The sequence below is a fragment of the Eublepharis macularius genome, chromosome 3, assembly GCF_028583425.1.
Source record: "Eublepharis macularius isolate TG4126 chromosome 3, MPM_Emac_v1.0, whole genome shotgun sequence".
Taxonomy (NCBI): domain Eukaryota; kingdom Metazoa; phylum Chordata; class Lepidosauria; order Squamata; family Eublepharidae; genus Eublepharis; species Eublepharis macularius.
Genome location: NC_072792.1, coordinates 172,697,191 through 172,717,170, shown reverse-complemented (window position 1 = coordinate 172,717,170; position 19,980 = coordinate 172,697,191). Strand labels below are relative to the sequence as shown.

At 45.3% G+C, this 19,980-nt stretch overlaps 1 protein-coding gene across 4 annotated transcripts in view; it reads left to right on the top strand.

The window, feature by feature from the left end:
• The window catches only part of TMEM135 (transmembrane protein 135), a 221,081-nt gene that overhangs the window by 187,268 nt on the left and 13,833 nt on the right, over window positions 1-19,980 (top strand). For 3 of the 4 annotated variants that reach the window (XM_054974253.1, XM_054974256.1, XM_054974254.1), the window contains exons 7-9: window positions 2,118-2,159; window positions 3,136-3,282; window positions 6,762-6,831. In XM_054974253.1, the coding sequence (XP_054830228.1) occupies window positions 2,118-2,159; window positions 3,136-3,282; window positions 6,762-6,831 (259 nt within the window). The remainder of the gene's footprint in view (window positions 1-2,117; window positions 2,160-3,135; window positions 3,283-6,761; window positions 6,832-19,980) is intronic. The other variant, XM_054974255.1, reaches the window with a different exon arrangement.

The following is a 19,980-nucleotide window of genomic DNA, read 5'->3' as shown; positions in this document are numbered from 1 at the left end:
AGGATGACGTAACACCCACTCAGAGCGGTTTACAAAGTGTTATTATTACCCCACAACAATCACCCTGTGAGGTGGGTGGGGCTGAGAGAGCTCCAGAGAGCTGTGACTAGCCCAAGGTCACCCCACTGGCTTCAAGTGGAGAAGTGGGGAATCAAACCCAGTTCTCCAGATCAGAGTCCCATGCTCTTAACCACTACACCAAACAGGCTCTCCTATGCAAATCCTATAACCGCTACTAAGAAGGAAAAAATACACTAGCTGCAGAGTTACTTGTTTGGTTTCGTAGATAAATTGTTTTGAGTTTTCTGGGCACTGAGATAGTTGCTTTTGAATTACTGCTGGTGAGGGACATCTACTGGTAAGATGGTGGTACTGTCGCTTTCGACTCTTAACTTTGGTGAACTGATTGATTGACTTCCCGCCTTTTTCCCAATGGGAAATCAGAGCGGTTTACATTCTTCTCCTCTCCTCCATTTCAGTCCTGACAAGAACCCTGTGGGGTAGCTAAGGCTGAGAGTGTGTGACTGGCACAGGGTCACCCTGAGAGCTTCTGTGGCAGGGGAAATTTGAACTTGGGTCTCTTAGATCCTAGTCTCACACTCTTAACCGCTACATCATGCTGGCCCTCTTATAAAGATTGTAATGACAACCAATGAATAAACAAACGCGTAATCCCATTCTGAGGCTTGATGTGTATTTAGTAATAGTTTTTATTTATTTTATTTACGTTATTTATAGTTCACCTTTCTCAGTGAGACAGAAGGCGGTTGCGGTAGGGCTGCCAGATCCCTGGTGGGGGCGGGGAATCCCCACCCTCTCACCCCCGCCCCCACTTACCTGGCCAGCGGGGGGGGCACACCTTCCATGCACGCCCCCCTGCGGTAATGCGCACCCCCGCGCACAGCAGCTGCCAGGATCAGGCCTGTTTTGGCCTGGATCGGGGGCCCTGTGGAGCGCAGGAGCATTCCTGCGCTCTGCAGGGGCCCACAACGGGTGCCGATCGGGCCCGTTTTGGCGCGTATTGGGCCCGTTGTGGGCTGCTGCAAAGTGCAGAAGCGTTCCTGCACTCTGCAGCAGCCCCCAACGGCGCAATTCAGGGGCTGCGTGATGACGTCACTTCACAGAAGTGACTTCACCGCGCTTGCAGGCGCGCATGCACCCCCCCGCCCCCCAGGTAAGAGCCAGGCCCCAATCTCCCGCTGGGAGATAGAGGGGGCCTGGCAACCCTAGGTTGCGGCCTACCTGAAAGGGTTAGGAAAGCTCCCACTCTCCTGGCTGTCCGCAAATTATGCAAAACTGGATTATTCAAGAAGGGTTTTTACTCAGATAGGAGGGCTGAGCTGTAAGAAAGTGGTCTCAAAAGGCTGCATAAGTAAAGAGATAAGGACTATAGACTTCACTGCTCTGTACTGTTGTTGCTGTATGATATTCTTAGAATCACTAATGCTCTGTTTCAGTATGCCTTCAACTCTGTATTGGATTTCTGCTGGTTTTAAACCTTTGCAAATTTACATGTATACACCCTGTTACATTGCTTGTTCTGCAGGTGAGCGAAACACTTGTGTTTCCTCTGTGGCGGCCCCCACCTTATGGAATGGCCTGTTTGAGGTGGTCAGGAAAGCTCCCGCTCTATTGGCTTTCCCCAAACTATGCAAAACTGAATGATTCAGGAAGGCTTTCTACCCAAAATCATAAGAAATAGCTCAGAGAGATGCCTTGGTAGGGATGAGGACTAAATGCGACGCTATTGGGTACCAAATGCTGATGTAGATATGCGCCTAGTAGGGAGTTTCCAAGCGCCAAACATGTCATGGAAATGAGTTGTGCTTTGTTTCAGGTCGATTTCTGGGCTCAGCTTTATGCTGGTTTAAAATCTTTCTGCTACTCTACCCAGTTGTAACGGTTTCCCCAAGTGCTGTTATTCATTATTGTACTGAATATCCTAGCTGTTGATTATTTTGTATTTTCACTTGCATTGCGTAATCTGCCTTGGATCTCAGTGAGAAAGGCGGACTATAAATACATAAAGAAATAAACAATCTCTGCCATGAGATTGCTCTGTTTGCTTTCCTACAACCTAGTTAAAACATTCCCAAGATGTTTGTTTTGTGTTCCAGGTGCAAAGATGGCTTGAAAGGATTTACATTCTCGGCGCTGAAGTAAGAAAACAGAACAGACGTTTTTGTCTTATTTTTGTCCCTATGTGATCATCCCAGTTTGATTGAAATATTTATGGAATCGTGCATTTAAAAGCCCTTTAAAATATATGAAATGGTGTGCGAGAAATACGTTTTCAACTTTTTTTTTTTTTGCAAAGCCATAACCAACTTTCTGGTGGTTATTTTTCCATAGTACTTCCATGTGTGATATGTCTGAAGCCTCTTTCCTTGATATCTAGAAGGGAAGAAACGTAAATATATATATTCAGTAGCGCTCTGGGACACAAGCCGGCGGCAACCTTCGTGTTCCGAGCCTTGAATGAAGTGCAAGGTTTACATGAGTAGATGTTGGTGGAGGGGGGAAACGGAGGGCTGGGCTGGCCACAGAAGTGCCTCCATCGGGATGGGGAGGGCAGTAGTGGCAGCAGCAGTTCCTGTTCTTCAGTGGGGGGGGACGACATGTGCATCTGGCAACCTTTCCTGCACACCTTACTCTCCGAACACACCTGAGCAATGCTGCATGCCGGCTGGAGTACGGCTGCTGACAATTACAGGGCCAGGTGGAGCTCCACTTGGTGCCACTGTTGCTCCAGGTTCAGAGTCGGTCCTGTAGCTGTCCTCCAGATCAGTGACACTCCCCTGCTTTTGAAGTGCCGCAAGAGAGCTGATGGGTTGAGCAAAATGGTCTCGCATGCCACCCTTCTGGGGGGGGGGGGGCGGGGGGAGTGTAGGCAGTTTTGCTCTCGAGCGCCACTGCACTAAATTTAATAAGATGACACATCTTAGCGTTGTACAGGCAAACATATATGTGGGGGAGAGGTTTGAAAACTGCAATTAAGGGTGACAGTACGTGTTTTTAAGGGGTGCCGTTTTAAAACTTTTCCATAAAGACATGTTAACTTTTTTGTACGGCTTTCTTCTGTTTAAGGGTGTTAGATCAATCAGGTAACAGCTGGTTTCTTCCCCCCCCCTCTAGATTCATTGTAGGAAAAGAAGAAATTCCTACACATTCATTTGCACCAGAAGCTACGTTTCTAAGAAGAGAGAAAAAAGGAAAATACCATGAAGAAGTAACACAGAGAATGAACATAATTGCTGTAACAAAGAAACTAGTGGACAAAGTGTGGGTGCAACGTTTTAAGGAATCCTATGTTACGTTCTTAACAAAAGATGCTCCGGTTTTAACAAAAATAATTTTACGTGCATTCCGTTTAGCATCGAAAAAACCTTTTATTTATTAATTTACAAAATCTGTATCCCAGCTTGCTGCTCAGTCAGGGCCACCAAAATGGCTTGCGATTAAAACAGAGCATCCCAAAACCAGATCACAAAACCAGTCGAAACCAAAACTAAAATATATACTTGAAAATACAAAGATGGCTGTTAGAGCGTAGGGCAGGGAAGAAGGGGTCTCTGAGGGAATGCCAGATGAAACAAAAAAGTCTTCACTTGCTTGTGGAAATAGTTCAAGATGGGTAGCCGTGTTAATCTGTTAGTAGCAGTAGAAAAGAGCAAGAGTCCAGTAGCACCTATAGGTAAAGGTAAAAGGTCAAGGTGTGCAAGCACCAAGTCATTAATGACCCAAGGGGGGGGGGGGGTGGGACGTCGCATCACGACATTTTCTTGGCAGACTTTTTGTTACGGGGTGGTTTGCCATTGCCTTCCCCAGTCATCTACACTTTACCCCCAGGAAACTGGGTACTCATTTTACCGACCTCGGAAGGACAGAAGGCTGAGTCAACCTTGAGCCAGCTATCTGAACCCGGCTTCTGCCAGGATCGAACTCAGGTCATGAGCAGAGCTTGGGCTGTAGTACTGCAGCTTACCACTCTGTGCCATGGGGCTAACAAAATTTGCGGTAGGGTATGAGCTTTCATGAGCCACACCTCACTCACCCTCACAGCTCACTCACAGCTGTGACTTATGAAAGCTCGTACCCTCCCACAAATTTTGGTAGTCTTAAGGGCTCTTGCTCTTTTCTATTGCTTGTGGAAGACTGTGATAGAAGGGAGTAGACAAATGTTCCCAGGGAAGGAGTTCCATAATTTTGGTGCCACGACAAAGAAGGCCCTCTCTTGGGTTGCCATCCATCTTACCTCAAATGTCAGTGGCACCCAAAGCATGTCCTCAGAAGTCAACCATGGTGGTCGGGTGTGGGAAGGGGGGATCCTTAAGATATGCTGGGGCCAAGCTATATAAGGGTTTAATAAGCACTTCCTTCCTCAGAGCAGGAAGAGACTGCAAATTCAAGTGGCCCCTTTGTTGATTTCCTGGGGCAGTAGTTATAGCTGAGCCTCAAAAGTGGCGTTATGTCAGAGCTGAGAGCAAGCAAGTCCTGGCAAGGCAGACGGTGAAGCAGAGGAGAACCGTATCTGGGCAACACGGTGCATAAGGACCACTGCCAGCAGGGTAAAAGGATGGGGTGCTATAACCCCTTTGTGCCCAGATGTCATCTTCTGAGCTGGTAACTGCAGTGCCGTCTGCTGGCCATCCGAAGTAGTGATGCTGAAGCGCAGCGGAGAAATTGCCAACGCCTCCCTCGTCTGGCAGTGTGCGAGTCTCGAATTGGTGCTTTAAACGCAATCTTCACATGACCTTACAAGCAGAGCCAAGAACGAGGAGTTGGAGAAGCAAGGAGGGGTGTTTTTGTTTTTACGCTGGCCCCGTTTCCAGGGTCCTGGCTTTGAAAAACTCTTGTTTGGTATATAGCAAGATTAGTCCAAGGTAAATAAATAGGACTTTTAATTCTCTGGACAGGCACACAAAGCCAGCGAAGCGCGGTCAGTGGCCCCATCAGTGAAAGTGCTCACTTACAGGGAAGGGCTTGAACGATCAACAAATGAGAGGAATGAACTTTCATTGGTATTTCTAACTTCCCACTCGCATATGCCTGAAAAACCATTGTGTTCTTAATCCTAATCCTCTATCAGGTTTCTCTCCCATATGTTTCCTTTCAGATATAACTAACTCTAAATGTCTGTAACTGGATCGCTTCCTCATTATGATTTTTGCTATACAAACTGACCTCATGGGTGATTTATGACTGATATGCTTTATAGCGCATAATTCAAAGCTTCCAGAAATATTTTGGCACAGTAATAGAGATTGAGTAATGTTATTTTGTCCTCAGACCACAATTACTTGACTACAAGAAAATCTAATTTCTAGAGCCAGTATCAAATTGATTTCCTTGTAATGCCACTTGATGTGTCTAACAACTGGACCGTGCTCCCCAAAGCATTTATCTCTTTCAAATTCTCTGTCCAAAGTAATTCGGCTGGAAATCTACTTGGCAGCAGAATTTGCACAACTCTGCCGCTCGAGAAAAGTGAAACAGAGGTGAAGTAGCTTCTTGTTGGGAGCTGTGTCACAGGACAAGTTTTTCTGGGCCTTAAAATCATTTCACTAAACTGAGAGGGTTACCAATGGTATGTGTGTGAAGTTAGAAATGAGACCATGTTCCTCCGCAATGTGTCAGATGGCTCAGAGAGAAGAGAAAGGCCAGGAGAGACCACAAATAATGGCTAAGTTCCAAGGCCGGCCAACATTCTTGGGCCTGTGGCTGTAGAGAGACATTGTAAATAGGAAGATAAGACGGAACTGAAATGGGTTAACCAAGTTTCAGTAGAATAATATTAATATTACTGAGCATTTATGAAACAACTGTGAATGTTCTACATTCTTTTTACTCATTATTTAAGTAATCCTTACAATTGTGTACCATCAGTGGGTGGCATCTAGTGGAAGAGTTTGCCAAAGGTGTTTGTAGAATGGATCTTTCCCCCTTCCTCCACGCAATGATCCGTTTTGAAACTCCCATCCGAGAATCGAGAGAGCCTCACAATCAGAATTTGCTGTAAGTTGGGTGCTGTGGCGATGATGAGGGGAAATCGGGTGCAGCTGTCTCCTTCTGCCTCTTTCACTTGTGGCTTGTATCAGCAGGGGGGCACGAGGGAGATGATTCTAACAGATTCCCCCTTGTTGCTCCACTGCCCCGTGCTGTGCTGAATTTTGCTTGTGATTCTCCGAGAGGAGTTTCGGGACAAACGGCAGAGTGTTTAGGTAAGGGGAAGACTTGGAAAGTTCTACTTTGCCAGCTTTTTCTATGTACTCTGTTTTTGTATCCAACCCATTATTCATTGTTGGTAGGGACCTGAGTCAGAGAAGAAATGCATCTTGCCTAAGATTGCCCAAGTTGTTCTGAATATATGACACAGGCGAGACTTGAACTGGGAATTTCCTTGTTGGAAGCTCGATCTTTTAGCTGCTGCCCTCTTCTAGCACTCCCTAGAGCAAAGGCTTTGCCTTTATTTATTTTTTTGTATCCGTTGCGATTATTGTAAATTATTATTATTATTATTTCGATTTATAAACTCCCATCCTCAGGGGCTCTGGGCGGTGAACAACAGTTAAAATCAATAATAACAAGAAAACAATTTTTGTACTATGTACAATGTAATATGATTTTGTCCCAGACAGAGCATAAGGAAGTGGCAAGAGAACTGGGTAGAACATTCTCACCTTTGAAGGTGGGAGAAAAGAAAAGCATCCACCAGCTAACCTTGACTAATCCTGATACTTGTTTGGATCTTCTTTTTTCAGATGTAAGCATGGGCCGAGGCACAGATGTTGCAAGCACTACGAAGATAATTGCATCTCCTATTGCATTAAAGTGAGTCCCCCCTGCATTTGCTGTGACTAGACAACAAAAGTTTTTGCAAGTGAGGAGTGGGGGTAGCGGAGGCATTGTCCTGTTTTCCATCTCAAGGGTGACTGAGGGCCTGGCTGCAAATGATATAGTTTCTCGGTTCACTCCAAATCCTGTGAAACCAGATGATGATCCAATATCAGAACTCCTAGCGATTTTAGAAAAGGTCCCCTCCCTGACTGCCCCCTGCCACTTTCCCAGCCAGAAAGGGGCGACCCACTGTTTCCTCTTTTATGGAAACTTTTTATGGATAACCAATGCATCAGTCTTCCAAAAAAGGCAAATAGCTGCTTAATAGTCTGGCTACTCTCCCCATGTATAGTGATGCGTGATCCAAATTGCACACACACACCTTCCACGCTCCTGAAAATTAAATTTCAACCTGAACTCCTAGCATTCACGTGGCTTGACAGCACCCAGAGGAAACCTGGAAACATTATAATATGTGATTAGTGCTTGAGTGCTCTTAGGTGTTGTCAGTATATGTAATAGTCAGCATGGCCCCGTCTGTGGTTACTTAAATCTGCAGATCGGGGCCAGGTAAACAGAAGGGAGATTTTTTGTTTAGAAGACTTCACATTTGCAGAAAAAATCTGAACAGTTAAAAAGAAGAGGAAGAGGAGTGCTGTTTGCACAAATAGAACCAGTGCAATGCTGTTTGCTCTCCAGGAGATCTAGAGAAGGCAGTGCTGCACATGAACGTGGGCAAGGACCAGAGGGAGCTATTCCCTTCACTGCTCCCCACAGCTGGGTAGGCAGAGCAGAGGGTGTCCTGGGGGACAAATAGCAGGGGAGGGGGATGGACAGGGGGCCAGAGTGGCAGGGAAGGATGTAGGAGCAGAGCAGCAGGGGAGTAGGCAGAGGGCTGGGAGAGTGCCAGGGAGGCAGACAGCTGAAGGCCAGAGAGGTTGGAAGGGGGCAGGGAAGCAGGGGGAGGGGGCAGAGATCTGCAAGATCCCCCCCCCGAGTTTCACTTAAGTCTCCGTGGAGAGGAGGAGGGAGAGACTAGACCAAAGGTGGAAAGGGAAGTGAGCTAAGTGGACGAGGGAGAATCCCTTCTTCAATTCTTGTGGGTACCTGTTTGTCCTTTCATATTCTTATATCATTTCTGTTGGTTTGGATTAGATGCAGATGGGATATGTTACGCCTGACCTGCTTGCTTTTTCCTGAATGATTTTTTTTTAAAAAAACTTATCTTACGGTCAGTGTAGGCACGGGAGCTTCTTAAAAACTGACATATTGGTACAGAAAGGAAGGAAGGCACTGTGACTTCCAGAGTGCTCAGTTCAAAACCCCTAGCGTGTTCCAGAGATGCTTTTCCAAAGAGTGTTTGTAGGAGTTCTAGAACACAGTCCCTGTTCAGTTCTTATGAAAAGGGTGTCCATCACAGAGGAGGGGTCCATTAACAGTTATTAGCCATGAAATATAAATGAGACCTTCATGTGGAGAAGCAGTATGCGTGGAACATCAGCATCAACTGTGTGAGCATTTAGAGGCATCTGCCTGGCCGTTGTTGCAAACAGAATACTATATGCTAGACCAGGGGTGGGCAATTGTTTTGACTGTCTTGGCGGGCCACAAAAAACTCTGTAGCGGGCCGCATGTGGCCCGTGGGCCGCAATTTGCCCACCCCTGTGCTAGACAGACCTTGGTCTGACCCACCAAAGCTCTCTTGTGTTTTCTGTGTTTAAAAACATCCAGGAGAGAAGTACAGAAGCAGGGTACACAATTACCAAGAGCAGCAGAGCTTCGGGTGTGCAGGGCCATCTTTACTTTGCATCTAATACCTATCCCATCCTGGGATATTAGGAACATGGTGCAGAGTTTGTTTTTATGCTGCTAAATCTGGCTTTTACTATTATCCGATGTACTGTTTTATTAATGTGTTTTAATCTGTATGTTGTAATCTGCCCTGAGGCCATTTGTGGGAAGGGCAGACTATAAATATTATTATTGTTGTTGTTGTTAACAACAACAACAACAACAACAATATCGTGTGAAAAAGGCTCTTTCGGAGGAGTTCTGCTTCCCTTTACAGTGAGCCACTGTAGAGTCTCGCTGGACAGAGAAGGATGTTCGTTTTTAAGCGCTTAAAGAGAGTGAAAAGCAGGGCTCTGAGAATCTTGACTAATTCAATTACACACACAACTGTGTAACAGATCCCAGTGGCAGCCGTTCCCCCCAACACGAGTACTGGGAATGTGCTGTGCTCAGCAGCTCGAGCGGGTGGTGGCACTTATACAGCTGTGCCTCACTGGCACACTGGGCTAGATTTTTTTTTTGGTTGGACACATCCTCTGAGTGTATTTTAAGGGTAATGGGAGAAAGTCCACAGTTGTTGCACAAAGGGAGGGCAGGCTATGCGTGGATCGATATAAGTTGCCCTCTCCCCCCCCCCCCCGTGCCCCCTAGAATGTGATCGGTGTGGATTTCTCTTCCTTTCAGGGGAGTTGGCTGTGCAGGGAGATCTGGTTTGGCTGGAGTTAGACTCGCACAGGTGGGTGCACCTGCTTGCATGTCTGATTGGTCTCCAGCAACTTTGGGCGTTTCATTTTGGGGGGAAACATCAGTGGCGCAGGCCAGCTTTTGGGAGGGAGGCATCTGCTGTTGCATTTGGTGTGATACTTCTCCCCGTTTGGATTTTCACACTTAATTGGTTTCTGGTGTTTCCACGGTGAGTGGGAAGAACAAGCATGCGAAAGAGAAGGTGCAGCTCAGACGTCTGCATACTTTGACACAGTATCTGTTTTGAGCAGAATGGTTCTGTCCTCCTTGTGCTGAGTGCCGTGTGTCAGCCCTCTATAGCAAGTTGCAACCAGCTGGTCAGCAATATGACCCCATCCTGGCAGCAGCAGATTGACGCACACACTCAGGCCCCCATTGAAACACAAGCACAGATTTCAGTATCTCATTGAGCATACAGCAAAACTTGTGGGCTAATCGAGGTGGAAATCATGATTTCTTCCAGTGTAACTCAGAGACTGAAATCAGTAAGACCCAGATTCAAATCTCCCCAATCTGCCAAGAAAAGCTTGCTGGGTGACCTTGGGCCAGTCACTGTGCCTCAGACTAACATACCTGCCCCGGGATGTTGAGAGGGTAAAATGGGGCTGTAGGTGAATATATATTTTATTCGTGTACATAGTGAGACAGCATGCACTCTCTGTCAAGCATGCACTGGAACTTGTAGCTCATAACAGAGGGAGTCTGAAAGGGTGTTATAAGAATCTTTCTTAAATAGATTTCCTTTAGTAGAAGTTCAAGTCCTGAGCTGGGTGACCTAATCTCAGCAGATTTCAGGAGCTAAGTAGGGTTGGCCATGGCAAGTATTTGGATGGGAGACCATCAAGGAAGTCCACGGTCCCTATGCAGAAGCGGGCAATGGCAAAGTACCTCTGTTAGTCTCTTGTCCTGAAAACCACAGCAGGGATTGCCATAAGTTGGCTGCAACTTGACGGCACTTTACACTCACTCATATTTAAAGTTCCAGCCAGGGCAGCTTTATGTGTGTACGCGCATGCACAAATTAAGTCCTCAGACACTGAGCTATGGGGCCTTCTCTGAAACCTGCCTCCAACTCCAGTTTCCCTACAAAATGTCCTCTGCTTAGTGGCACTTGAGTATTTCCCAACATCTCTTGTGGCTAAAACTATAGAGACCAGGGGAGGCAGCCTAGAGCATTACACAGGAATTGGATTTGAGTCCAGTGACACACATGTAAATTCGACGCAGTCAGCCTTGGATTGAATAGGGACTATGAATGGTTATCTCATTATCAGAAGTAACTGATTTCGTTATCAGAAGCAAACTGATCCTATTATCAGAAGCTACTGGTTGCATCTACTCCCCCCTCCCCTCTCCACCTATATATCTGACCAGTTTCTTCTTACCCTCCATGCATCTAACGAAGAGAACTGTGATTCTCGAAAGCTTATGCTACAGTAAAGTTGGTTAGTCTTAAAGGTGCTACTGGACTCTTTTCTACAGTGACACACAGAAGTTGATATAACATCTTCTCCAAACTCCACTTTCCACACGGGCACTGCCTCCCAAATCTCCTGGCATTTGCCAAGGCAGTGTTGGGAGCCCTACTTGCAACCCATTTTCAAATGCTGCATGGTCCTTAAGAATGAACAGAATCAACATGGGAGGGAAATAAACCGACAGTAGTGGAGAGTGCCCTCAAGTCATAGCTAACTTATGGCAACCTCTGGTGAGGTTATCATGTCAGAAGACTACTTTTATGCTATTGTTTCTGTTGCATTTCCAGTTCCCCCCCACTGTTGTTAATCTTTCAAGCAACATCCTACCCTTGCAGGCAGATTTGACTTGTAAATTATTCAAGGATGGAGAACTGGGAGGTCATAAAATACATGGCAGAGAGAAGGGAGTGATTGAGAGGGCATAATGCAAATGTAATCTGCTTCTTAAGAGTTTCCTTGGATCGCTTGCTCTTAACTGTTCTAAGCTGTATATAAACATGCATTGAGAAAGTGTTGACTTCTGTGTTTTTGGTTAGATACTAAAAGCTTAGAGAGAGAATTTACAGAGAGGCTCTTGACGGTTAGAGCTAGTTGTAATGTGTGGATTGATTCAGCGTTGGCATTGACTTTCTTCACTGGAGTATGCTTAAGCCCTGCACAAGACGCAAATCCTTTTGCTTGAAACAGCCTTCCTTGGTTTGAATTTCACAGCACATGCATATTTCAAGCCGTGCTTGCCAGCGCCTCTTTCAAATGCGCAAAGGTTCCCTTTTAATCACACCCAAAATTCTTATACACTGAGCAAGTAAAATGATCTATGCACAGCAATCAGCTCTATAAATATATCTTGGAGATTTTTTAATGGTATATTTAAAATAGCAAGGAACCTCCCCTCTCGAGTGCTAACAGACCATTCACACTGTGTCCTGTCTGTTTCTTAAGAAGCAAGTGCCAAGACATTCAGCCAGCAAATGTGACAAGATGTTCAGCTGTGTATGGGTGAACTACCGTGTGCCTGAATGATGGTGTGTGATACTAGCTGAGAACTTCCTGATTAATTGATTACAAAAGCAAAAGTCAGGTAGTATCTTTCATTGGGAGCGACCGAAGTATCATAACGTGAAATCTTCCAAAATCTCTTCATCAGGCTGATGCTTAAAAAGGGGATGGGGTGGAGGAGAGGGGGAAAAATGTTTCAGACCATGATGTTAAGGTCTCTGGCTCAAAACTTATGCAAGTTTTGTTGTAGATTAAAGCAGGGGTGGGGCTGGGTATAGTTGATTTAAAGAAGGGGGAAACGGGGAGAAGGCAAAAATGTTAACCTCTGTTCGGGATGCTGCAAATTTCGCTGTGAACATGAACGTACCATGTTTGAAAGTAGCAATTAGAGGTAAGCCAATCACTCTGTTCAGTTCGTTCTGAATAATCATGAATGCCTTCTGAACCAGTTTGCATCAGTTTTTCCCAAAAGTGCGCTTGCGCAGGGATGCAACTGACTCAAACTGATTGGCAGCCATTAGCATCACTAAGGACTACTTAGTCAAACACGGAAGGGTAAGGTTTTATTGAAACACAACATTTATGGACGACTGATTTGTATGCTTTGTGAGTGACCTGAACCGGTTTGCCTCAGGTTTTCCCACACTCTTGCATGCGCAAAGACGCTGATGATTCAAACTGATTCAAAGTAAGGACTACTTTGATGAACACTGAAGGGCAGGATTTTACACAGCGTTTATTAATGACTGATTTATAGGATTTGTGAGTGATTTGTCTATTTAGACAACTGCCTGCTGAGCAGAGCAGTTGTGCAGCAAGGACGGGGTTGTGGTGGACCTCAGTTGGGCTGTGTGGATACCTGTATATGTGAAAAGCAAATTGCACTGTGTAGCATAGTTAATAAGGGATACAGCGAAACAACCTGTAGAATACCCATAAACGTATCGATGAATTATTGAACTGTTGGTTGAAAAATCGTGCCTCTGTTCACAGTTGGTGTTTGTGCCTCCCTAGCCACCATCTGAGAATTGAACTCCAGGGGTTAATCAATAAACAATAATAAATAGAATGAACAAAGCACGTAAAAGGCTTATAGCGGAGGGAAAATGTAGTAGTCCTTATAATAAACAAAATTGGAAATGAGCATGAGTTGAATTGAGTTGAAGCCAAATTAGGCAGTGTTACCCAATGAATAGAACCCCCCCCCTTGTGGAGCAAAGTCTGTCCTAAATCATCTTCCATTTGAAGCAACCCTCTCTTTGATGGCTAAATTTGGTGTTTCGCAAAATAAATGGAGATAATAGGTAGCTGCATTGAAGCAAAGAAGAATCCAAAAGCAAACATTTGAGTAATTGGGAACAATCAAAATATCACACAACAATGTGCAAGTCTTTTAGAGTTCTCCAGGACTGGATTGTTAAAAAGAGGGTGGTAGTAGTAGGGGAAAAGATGCTTCAAATCTTTATGACTCTAATGACGCTCAATAGCTTCCAGATCATATTTCTGATTGCAGGGAGTGTTTCTGATAAAAGGTATTACATAACTTCCGTTTTATCATCTCTGGAAGCTTGGTAGACTTTCTTCTATCTGCAAGATAAGAAACCACACCCAATTTTGCTCTTCTGGATTTAATATCCCTTTTTTGGAGCCGGTGAGTTTATATTGATGCCAGTAGCTTGACCATGGCTAAACAATGGGGAACGAACCTCAAGATCGCTTGCCTCCTCCAGTCTCTGCAGCTCAAATCTCACCATCCACCCATCAGACCTACTTGTGTTGAATATTTATATCAGAACTGAGGTTAGCCACAGTTAGAAATAATCAGGGCTTCCTCTTAACCCCAGATCTGAAACTACGATGGGAAGGAACTAATATGCTCCCAAGCCGTGCCCAACTCTGATTTGAAATGTCTCCGATTCCTTGATCCGGTCTTTATGTTAATTAAGCTGATGCAAAATGCCTCCTATTGTTTGGATAACTTCTTCCTCATTCGTGGTATGCGTGGTTTGAGGTTTTAAAGAGAACGACTAGTTTTTGTTGAGCTTTTCCTAGGGACATGTCTGGACAGAATCAGCAGGAGCTGTCTACTAAGGGAGCGCCTGTGTGGTTTTGTAATTTTCTTTATGAAAGGGTTGTGTTTTCCACTCTGTAAAGGGTGGTTGCCAATGGCTTCCCTATTTCTTTTCCTTCCCATCAAACATCTTGACTTCCCATCATCATACCTGCATGAGCATTGCGTTTGGCTGGGTTTTTTTGCTAGTCTCTGTATGGCTCGAAATGGCTTAATCTGCTATCTGTCTAGATCATAATTCTTTTTTATTCTATCCATTCTCCACAGACCTTCTGTAGTTCTCCCTTCTGCATTTTTATCTGCACAACAATCCTGTGAGGTAGGGTAGGTGGAGAGAATGGCTACCCTAAGTGAGCAGCAGCGAGCTAAGTGAGGAGCAGTGAGCTAAGTGAGGAGCAGTGAGCGCCATGGTTGGTGGGATTTGAATTTACGTTCTCTGCACTCATAACTTGGCAGTATAAACACTAAATCGCACTGCCTTGCCTGCCCTCAAGCAGTGACAAAATCTGGTAATTTCAAAAAAGATAAAAATTAACATTTAAAATTACTTGGTAGACTCAGGGTGTGTGTTTGTGTGTGCATGTGTGTATTGTTTGCTTCTAGCATTTTGTGTACTTGAAGAGGCCACCACTGGTATAATGATATTAAACAGATAAGAACCAATGTCCCCTTAGGCAAATCACAAACAAAATGATAATCGTTACAAATATAATTTATAAAGTGTTAAGTGCTCAAGTTCCAGAACAATAAATATCTCAACTCTGATAGAATAAATGTTATACAAATGAATGAATGATGTTCAGGTATCCCATCAACAATTTCTTCTCAATACACAACAGTCAATTCATACACATAATATAATGATCTTATAAGTCCACACAGGACTTTTTTTCTGGGAAAAGAGGTGGTGGAACTCAGTGGGTTGCCCTTGGAGAAAATGGTCACATGGCTGGTGGCCCCGCCCCCTGATCTCCAGACAGAGGGGAGTTGAGATTGCTCTCCGCGCCGCTGAGCGGCATGGAGGGCAATCTCAACTCCCCTCTGTCTGGAGATCAGGGGGCGGGGCCACCAGCCATGTGACCATTTTCAAGAGATTCCGGAACTCCGTTCCCCGTGTTCCTGCTGAAAAAAAGCCCTGAGTCCACACATACATCTGTTCTAATTATAAGCAAGGAAAACTGGTGCAGTTTCAATGTCAATGTAAATCATTATGTCTCACCGCTGCCGACCCAGGGGGGAAAAGCCTTGGCAGGCTGTTGACTTCACTCCCAAGTTCTACCAGTCTTGAAATGACAAAAGACCATTCAGTTCCCTCATCCCAGTGGCTTCAGGTTCCTTGGCTAGAAAAGTGGGCTTTAAGTCCTGGTGGAAAAATAAATGCTTGCAGGACACATTGGGGAAAGCCAGGAGGTACCTAAAAATTGATGGCTGCTGTGTACTTAAATGCACATTTGGCCTGCTTTTTCTTAGAGGGACTGGATGCATCATATTTTTCTTTGGGCGAACCCCAGGGACGCACAAATATATGTGCAGGAGGTGAACAATCTGCAAAGCTATTAATTTATTGAAAGGGCTTGTTTTTCCCAAGCTGCATTTGGGGTTTGGAAGGCATTTTACTGCAGGTTAGTAACCCTGGAGTTTGCCTTCTCCTTTCAGCGTGTGGCTTGGCTCGGCTCGCTCCTTTGAGTCATCTGGAAACGTCTGGTTTTGGATAGGCTGTGCTCCCTTTCCTCCTGCACTGGAGTCTAGATTCTGTGGGCTGATCTGAACGTAGCGAGATTTATGCGAGCCCGACTCCAGCAGAGGATCTGTCAGCCTTCCAGTGGGGTCCTATGAGATTTCCAGGCCACACCCCCAGGGCTAGATGGAGCTGCCTGAGTGACAGTCCGTTAAGAAACGGGCGAAGAAAGTTGAGCACAGAGAAGTTCCTGGGAGAGGAAAGGCTGGTCATGATAGTGGACGGCATGTGTTTGGGAATGATGCAGGGGAAAGAAGCGAGTCAGGTTGGCAGTGGCTTTATATGGAGCCCTTTGACTGGGAGTCCAGTTGGGTGAGAGATTATCCAAACCCTGCCCCCTCAATAACCATCCCAAACCTTCTCATGCTGTCATTATGTCCTTAACGGGTCATCCCAGATGGAGGAGGATATTAAGACCCCCCTGTCTGCTTCCTTGTGATGTTGCAGTTGCAGGTAAAAGGGCTTTGTTTGTCAAAAGTATGGATGCTTGGAGAACAACACAGTTCTGAGGACGTAAGGCAGATCCCCCCCCCCCCCCGAAACAGGAGTGGCCGTTTCTGCCAATTTCTCCCCTCTCCTGCACTCCTCTGAGCCCCCACCCCAATTTTGTTCCCACTGGTCAGTGGACTGCTGGGGACATCATGGGGAGGTCAAAGTTGCAGTGGAGGGGGAAATCAGCAGAAATCACTGCCGGCTGTTCTAGGCACCCAAGTACCCATGAAGCTTTTGAAAAATTGCAAATATCCCCTGCTGTGTAGCAAAGCAGAACTTAACTGCGTCTGTTGTGGTAGAAAAGAGCAAGAGTCCAGTAGCACCTGTAAGACTAACAAAATTTGTGGTAGAGTATGAGCCTGAGTCAGAGCTCACTTCTTCAGATACTTCTTGTGTCTGTTGAGGTCCTCTAGACTTACCAGGTCTCCTTCTCTCACTAGAGTGGGATGTGTGTGTGTGTGTGTGTGTGTGTGTGTGTGTGTGTGTAGGAATGGGGCATTACTTCTGATGCAAATCCGCAGCCATAAGAGTTGTGGTCACCCCACCACAATAATGTCACGTCTGGGATCCTTTTACGTAGATAGCCGTACTTGTAGAATAGGAGGATTTGAGTCCAGTAGCACCTTAGAGAAAGCGCACACCATGAAAATCTTGTGGGTCTTAAGGTTCCACTGGACTCAAATACTTCTGGGTTCGTGATGGAAGAGTCATTGCGGTGGTGGAGAGATGCCAGTTAATGTGTCTCCATGCCCAAAAGCTCTCACTGGGCGACAGCCCTAGGCATCATATAAAGTTTGTCTCCAGCAGTGGCTGTTGTTGACATGGACTGGGCGTAACAGGGAATGTTGTTAAGCAAGTCCCCTGTGTCTTCAGGATGCAGATGATGATGGGTGAGTGGCAAGCTAGACATGTTATCCCCCCCCCCCGGGCAAAAAGATAAGTACAGATAAATCCTGAAGGTTCACAAGGTGGGCTTTGTAGCCACAATGACATTTCCAGATAATGCTGCGCACACGCATGAACACACACACACCTGTGAGCTACTCAGTGAGAGGTGAAATATTTAGGTAGATACATGCACAGTGGGGAAATGGAATGAATGGGGAGTAATATGATCCACTTGAGGTATGAGGGATAAGGAAGGGAACCAGGACCGGGGGGGGGGGAACAGAGGAAGAACAAAAGAATCTAAAAGGAAAGCAGGTTGGTCAGGTAAGAAAACGGCAGGCTTATGGAGGGTACCCTGTGGGCCAAGGTTTAATGTTGTGTCTCCAGTCAGTTTGGGGAATGAGGAGATGGCTGGGGTAGCAGAAACACAGGCGAGCTGGCCGGTAAAGACAGAGGCCTAAATAAAACTTGCCCGCAGTTTTATTACAATGTGAATATCTTTCTGCAGATGTCCAAAGCGTCTGTTTCGCTATTGAACTCTGTTTTGAATAATTGCCCCGTATTGAATCGCAGCATTGGAACAGAACTAGTTGCTGCTAGCTTTTAAGAATGTATCTGCTTTAGAGAGGATTCGTTTTCATGGTAATATTAGCAGATGTGTTAATTTTTCTTCCCTTTTTTCCCTGGCACTTAGAAGGCTTTAAGACAATAAAACATTTCTGCCGCACAAATTAATCTTTAGCCCAGAAGGATCACAGAGCCATAAACGAATACACCATAGGCAGGCTTTCTCTCCCTCATGAGCACGCAAAGTCTTTCATTGATACATTACTTAGAAGGAATTATAAATATTGTCATAATAAGGAACTCTGTTTTCCCCACGTCTTCCTCTAATTTGTTTTCTTACTCACCTATAATTCCTACTGCAATCTTCTGCTTAACAGAATTTGACCAATATAAATTTGTGCTGGGAAAGGGCCATTGTAGCCTGCAATAACCTCAAAAGCTAGTTCAAACTATTTTTTGAGGATGAGTAAATGTGTTTTTTTTTTATTTAAAGACTCGTGTACTTCCTTTTCTTCTCATCTAGCAAACCCAGAAATGTGGTACAGTCCTCTCGTCAGTTGTACCGTCACAGATTAGCTGGGTCTGATATATAAGCGTCGTACGTGCAGAGAGACTTCGTTGTGGGGAATGCTTTCGAACAAGTTGCCGAAATCTTATCTTGCAGCCTGTATAGAATGATTTTTGGTGATTGCCGTGGAGCTGAGAGAATGTTGGGATTATGTCTACGTTTTTTATTTCAGTTATTCAGTATGTACATGAAGCTGGGGGTCCTATATAGAAGAGCATTCCTGCTCATCCAATTTGCTTTTGCTAGCGCTTGTCATCTTTCAGAGGAACTCTTTGGATGGGGTTTTTGGGGGTTAATGTTGAGTATACCAAGATGTCATTGAAAGTTTATGATGTCCATAATGTTTATAATGTCTGCTGTCATGGGAAAAGAGAAAAATATCCTCTTATGGATCAAGAACAGAACAGGAAACGGAGGGTCAAGTCTCACAGTGGAGGGTAGTAAGCAATGGGTCACCGCAGGGTATATGGAGGGGCCGGTGCTGTTTTTCTTATTCGTAAAGAATCTGGAGTCAGGAGGGGCGAAGAGTGAGGTGACCAAGTTTGTGGATCTCAGTGTATCAGAATGACGAGATACCATTTTATTCGGAAGGATGGGATCTAAAGCAGGCTGTGAAGGTCTGCAGAGAGATTTCTCTAAACTGTGTTAAATGTTCAACAAAATGGCAAATGAGCTTCAGTGGACATAAGCAGTGTACATAAGGCCCCAAATAAAAAAATCTTAACTAAAGAATGTCAATTGATTGGTTCTGAATTGGTCTTGCCTGCCTGGGCAAGAGATCTTGGGGTCACGGTGAATGGAAATGTCAGTGCGTGGCTGCAGCAGCAAAGTGTGGGTGGGGGATGAATGGCAGCAATTACAAGGAAATGCATAGAAAATAGAATAGCCAGTATCTTTTAATAAATTAACTGTTCTGCAACACTTGCTGTGCAATCCTAAACGGGGTTATTCCAGTCGAAGCCCATCAATTTCAATGGGTTTAGACTGGAGCAGTAACTTCAGTGGGCTTAGAGTGGAATAACTCTGCTTAGGGTCGCACTGATAGAATGCTGGGTCCTGTCTTTCTGGTCAGCTCACCTCCCAAAAGGTAGTTTTAGAGCTGAAAAGATACAGGAAAGAGACCAAAAATGAAAGGTTAATCTTCATTTGCAGGGCAAGACTCGCATGTTGTGGCTGTTGAGAAAAGGACTAGGGAGCATCGAGATAGCTGTTTATAAAGTTATGAGTGAGACTGAGTATGTGATGTGCCTCCCCACCAAAAGCTTGGGGGTCACTCAGTAAAACTGACTGCCAGCAGGTTCCAAATAGGAAAAAGTACGCGGGCGAGTGTGTGCGCATGCACGTGCATGCAGGCATGTCCATGCACCCCGACCTGTATGGTCCTGTTGGTCTGATCTTATCAGACCTTGGAAGCTAACCAGGGTCGGCCCTGGTCAGAATTTGGGTAGTAGGCCAGGGTCGCCACACAGAGGCAGGCAATGGCAAACCACCTCTGTTAGTCTCTTGTCTTGAAAACGACCAGTAGGTCAGCTGCGATTTAACAGCATACACACCTACGCAGGTTTCAGATAGGAAACAAATTACTTTATGGTAATTACTGCTATAGAATATAAGGATGGCTGCTAACTTAAGACTTTTTTTAAAAGTCCAGTTAACTGGGACAGCTGTGGGGACCATCTGTGTTCACGGGCATTGGAGAGCTAAGGGCATATAACAGGGGGAAATGTTGCTTTGCGGGCTTCCTCCAGGCACCCAGCTGTCCCCTGTTGGAAACAGGACGCTGTGTTAGATGGAACCTTGGTTGGAT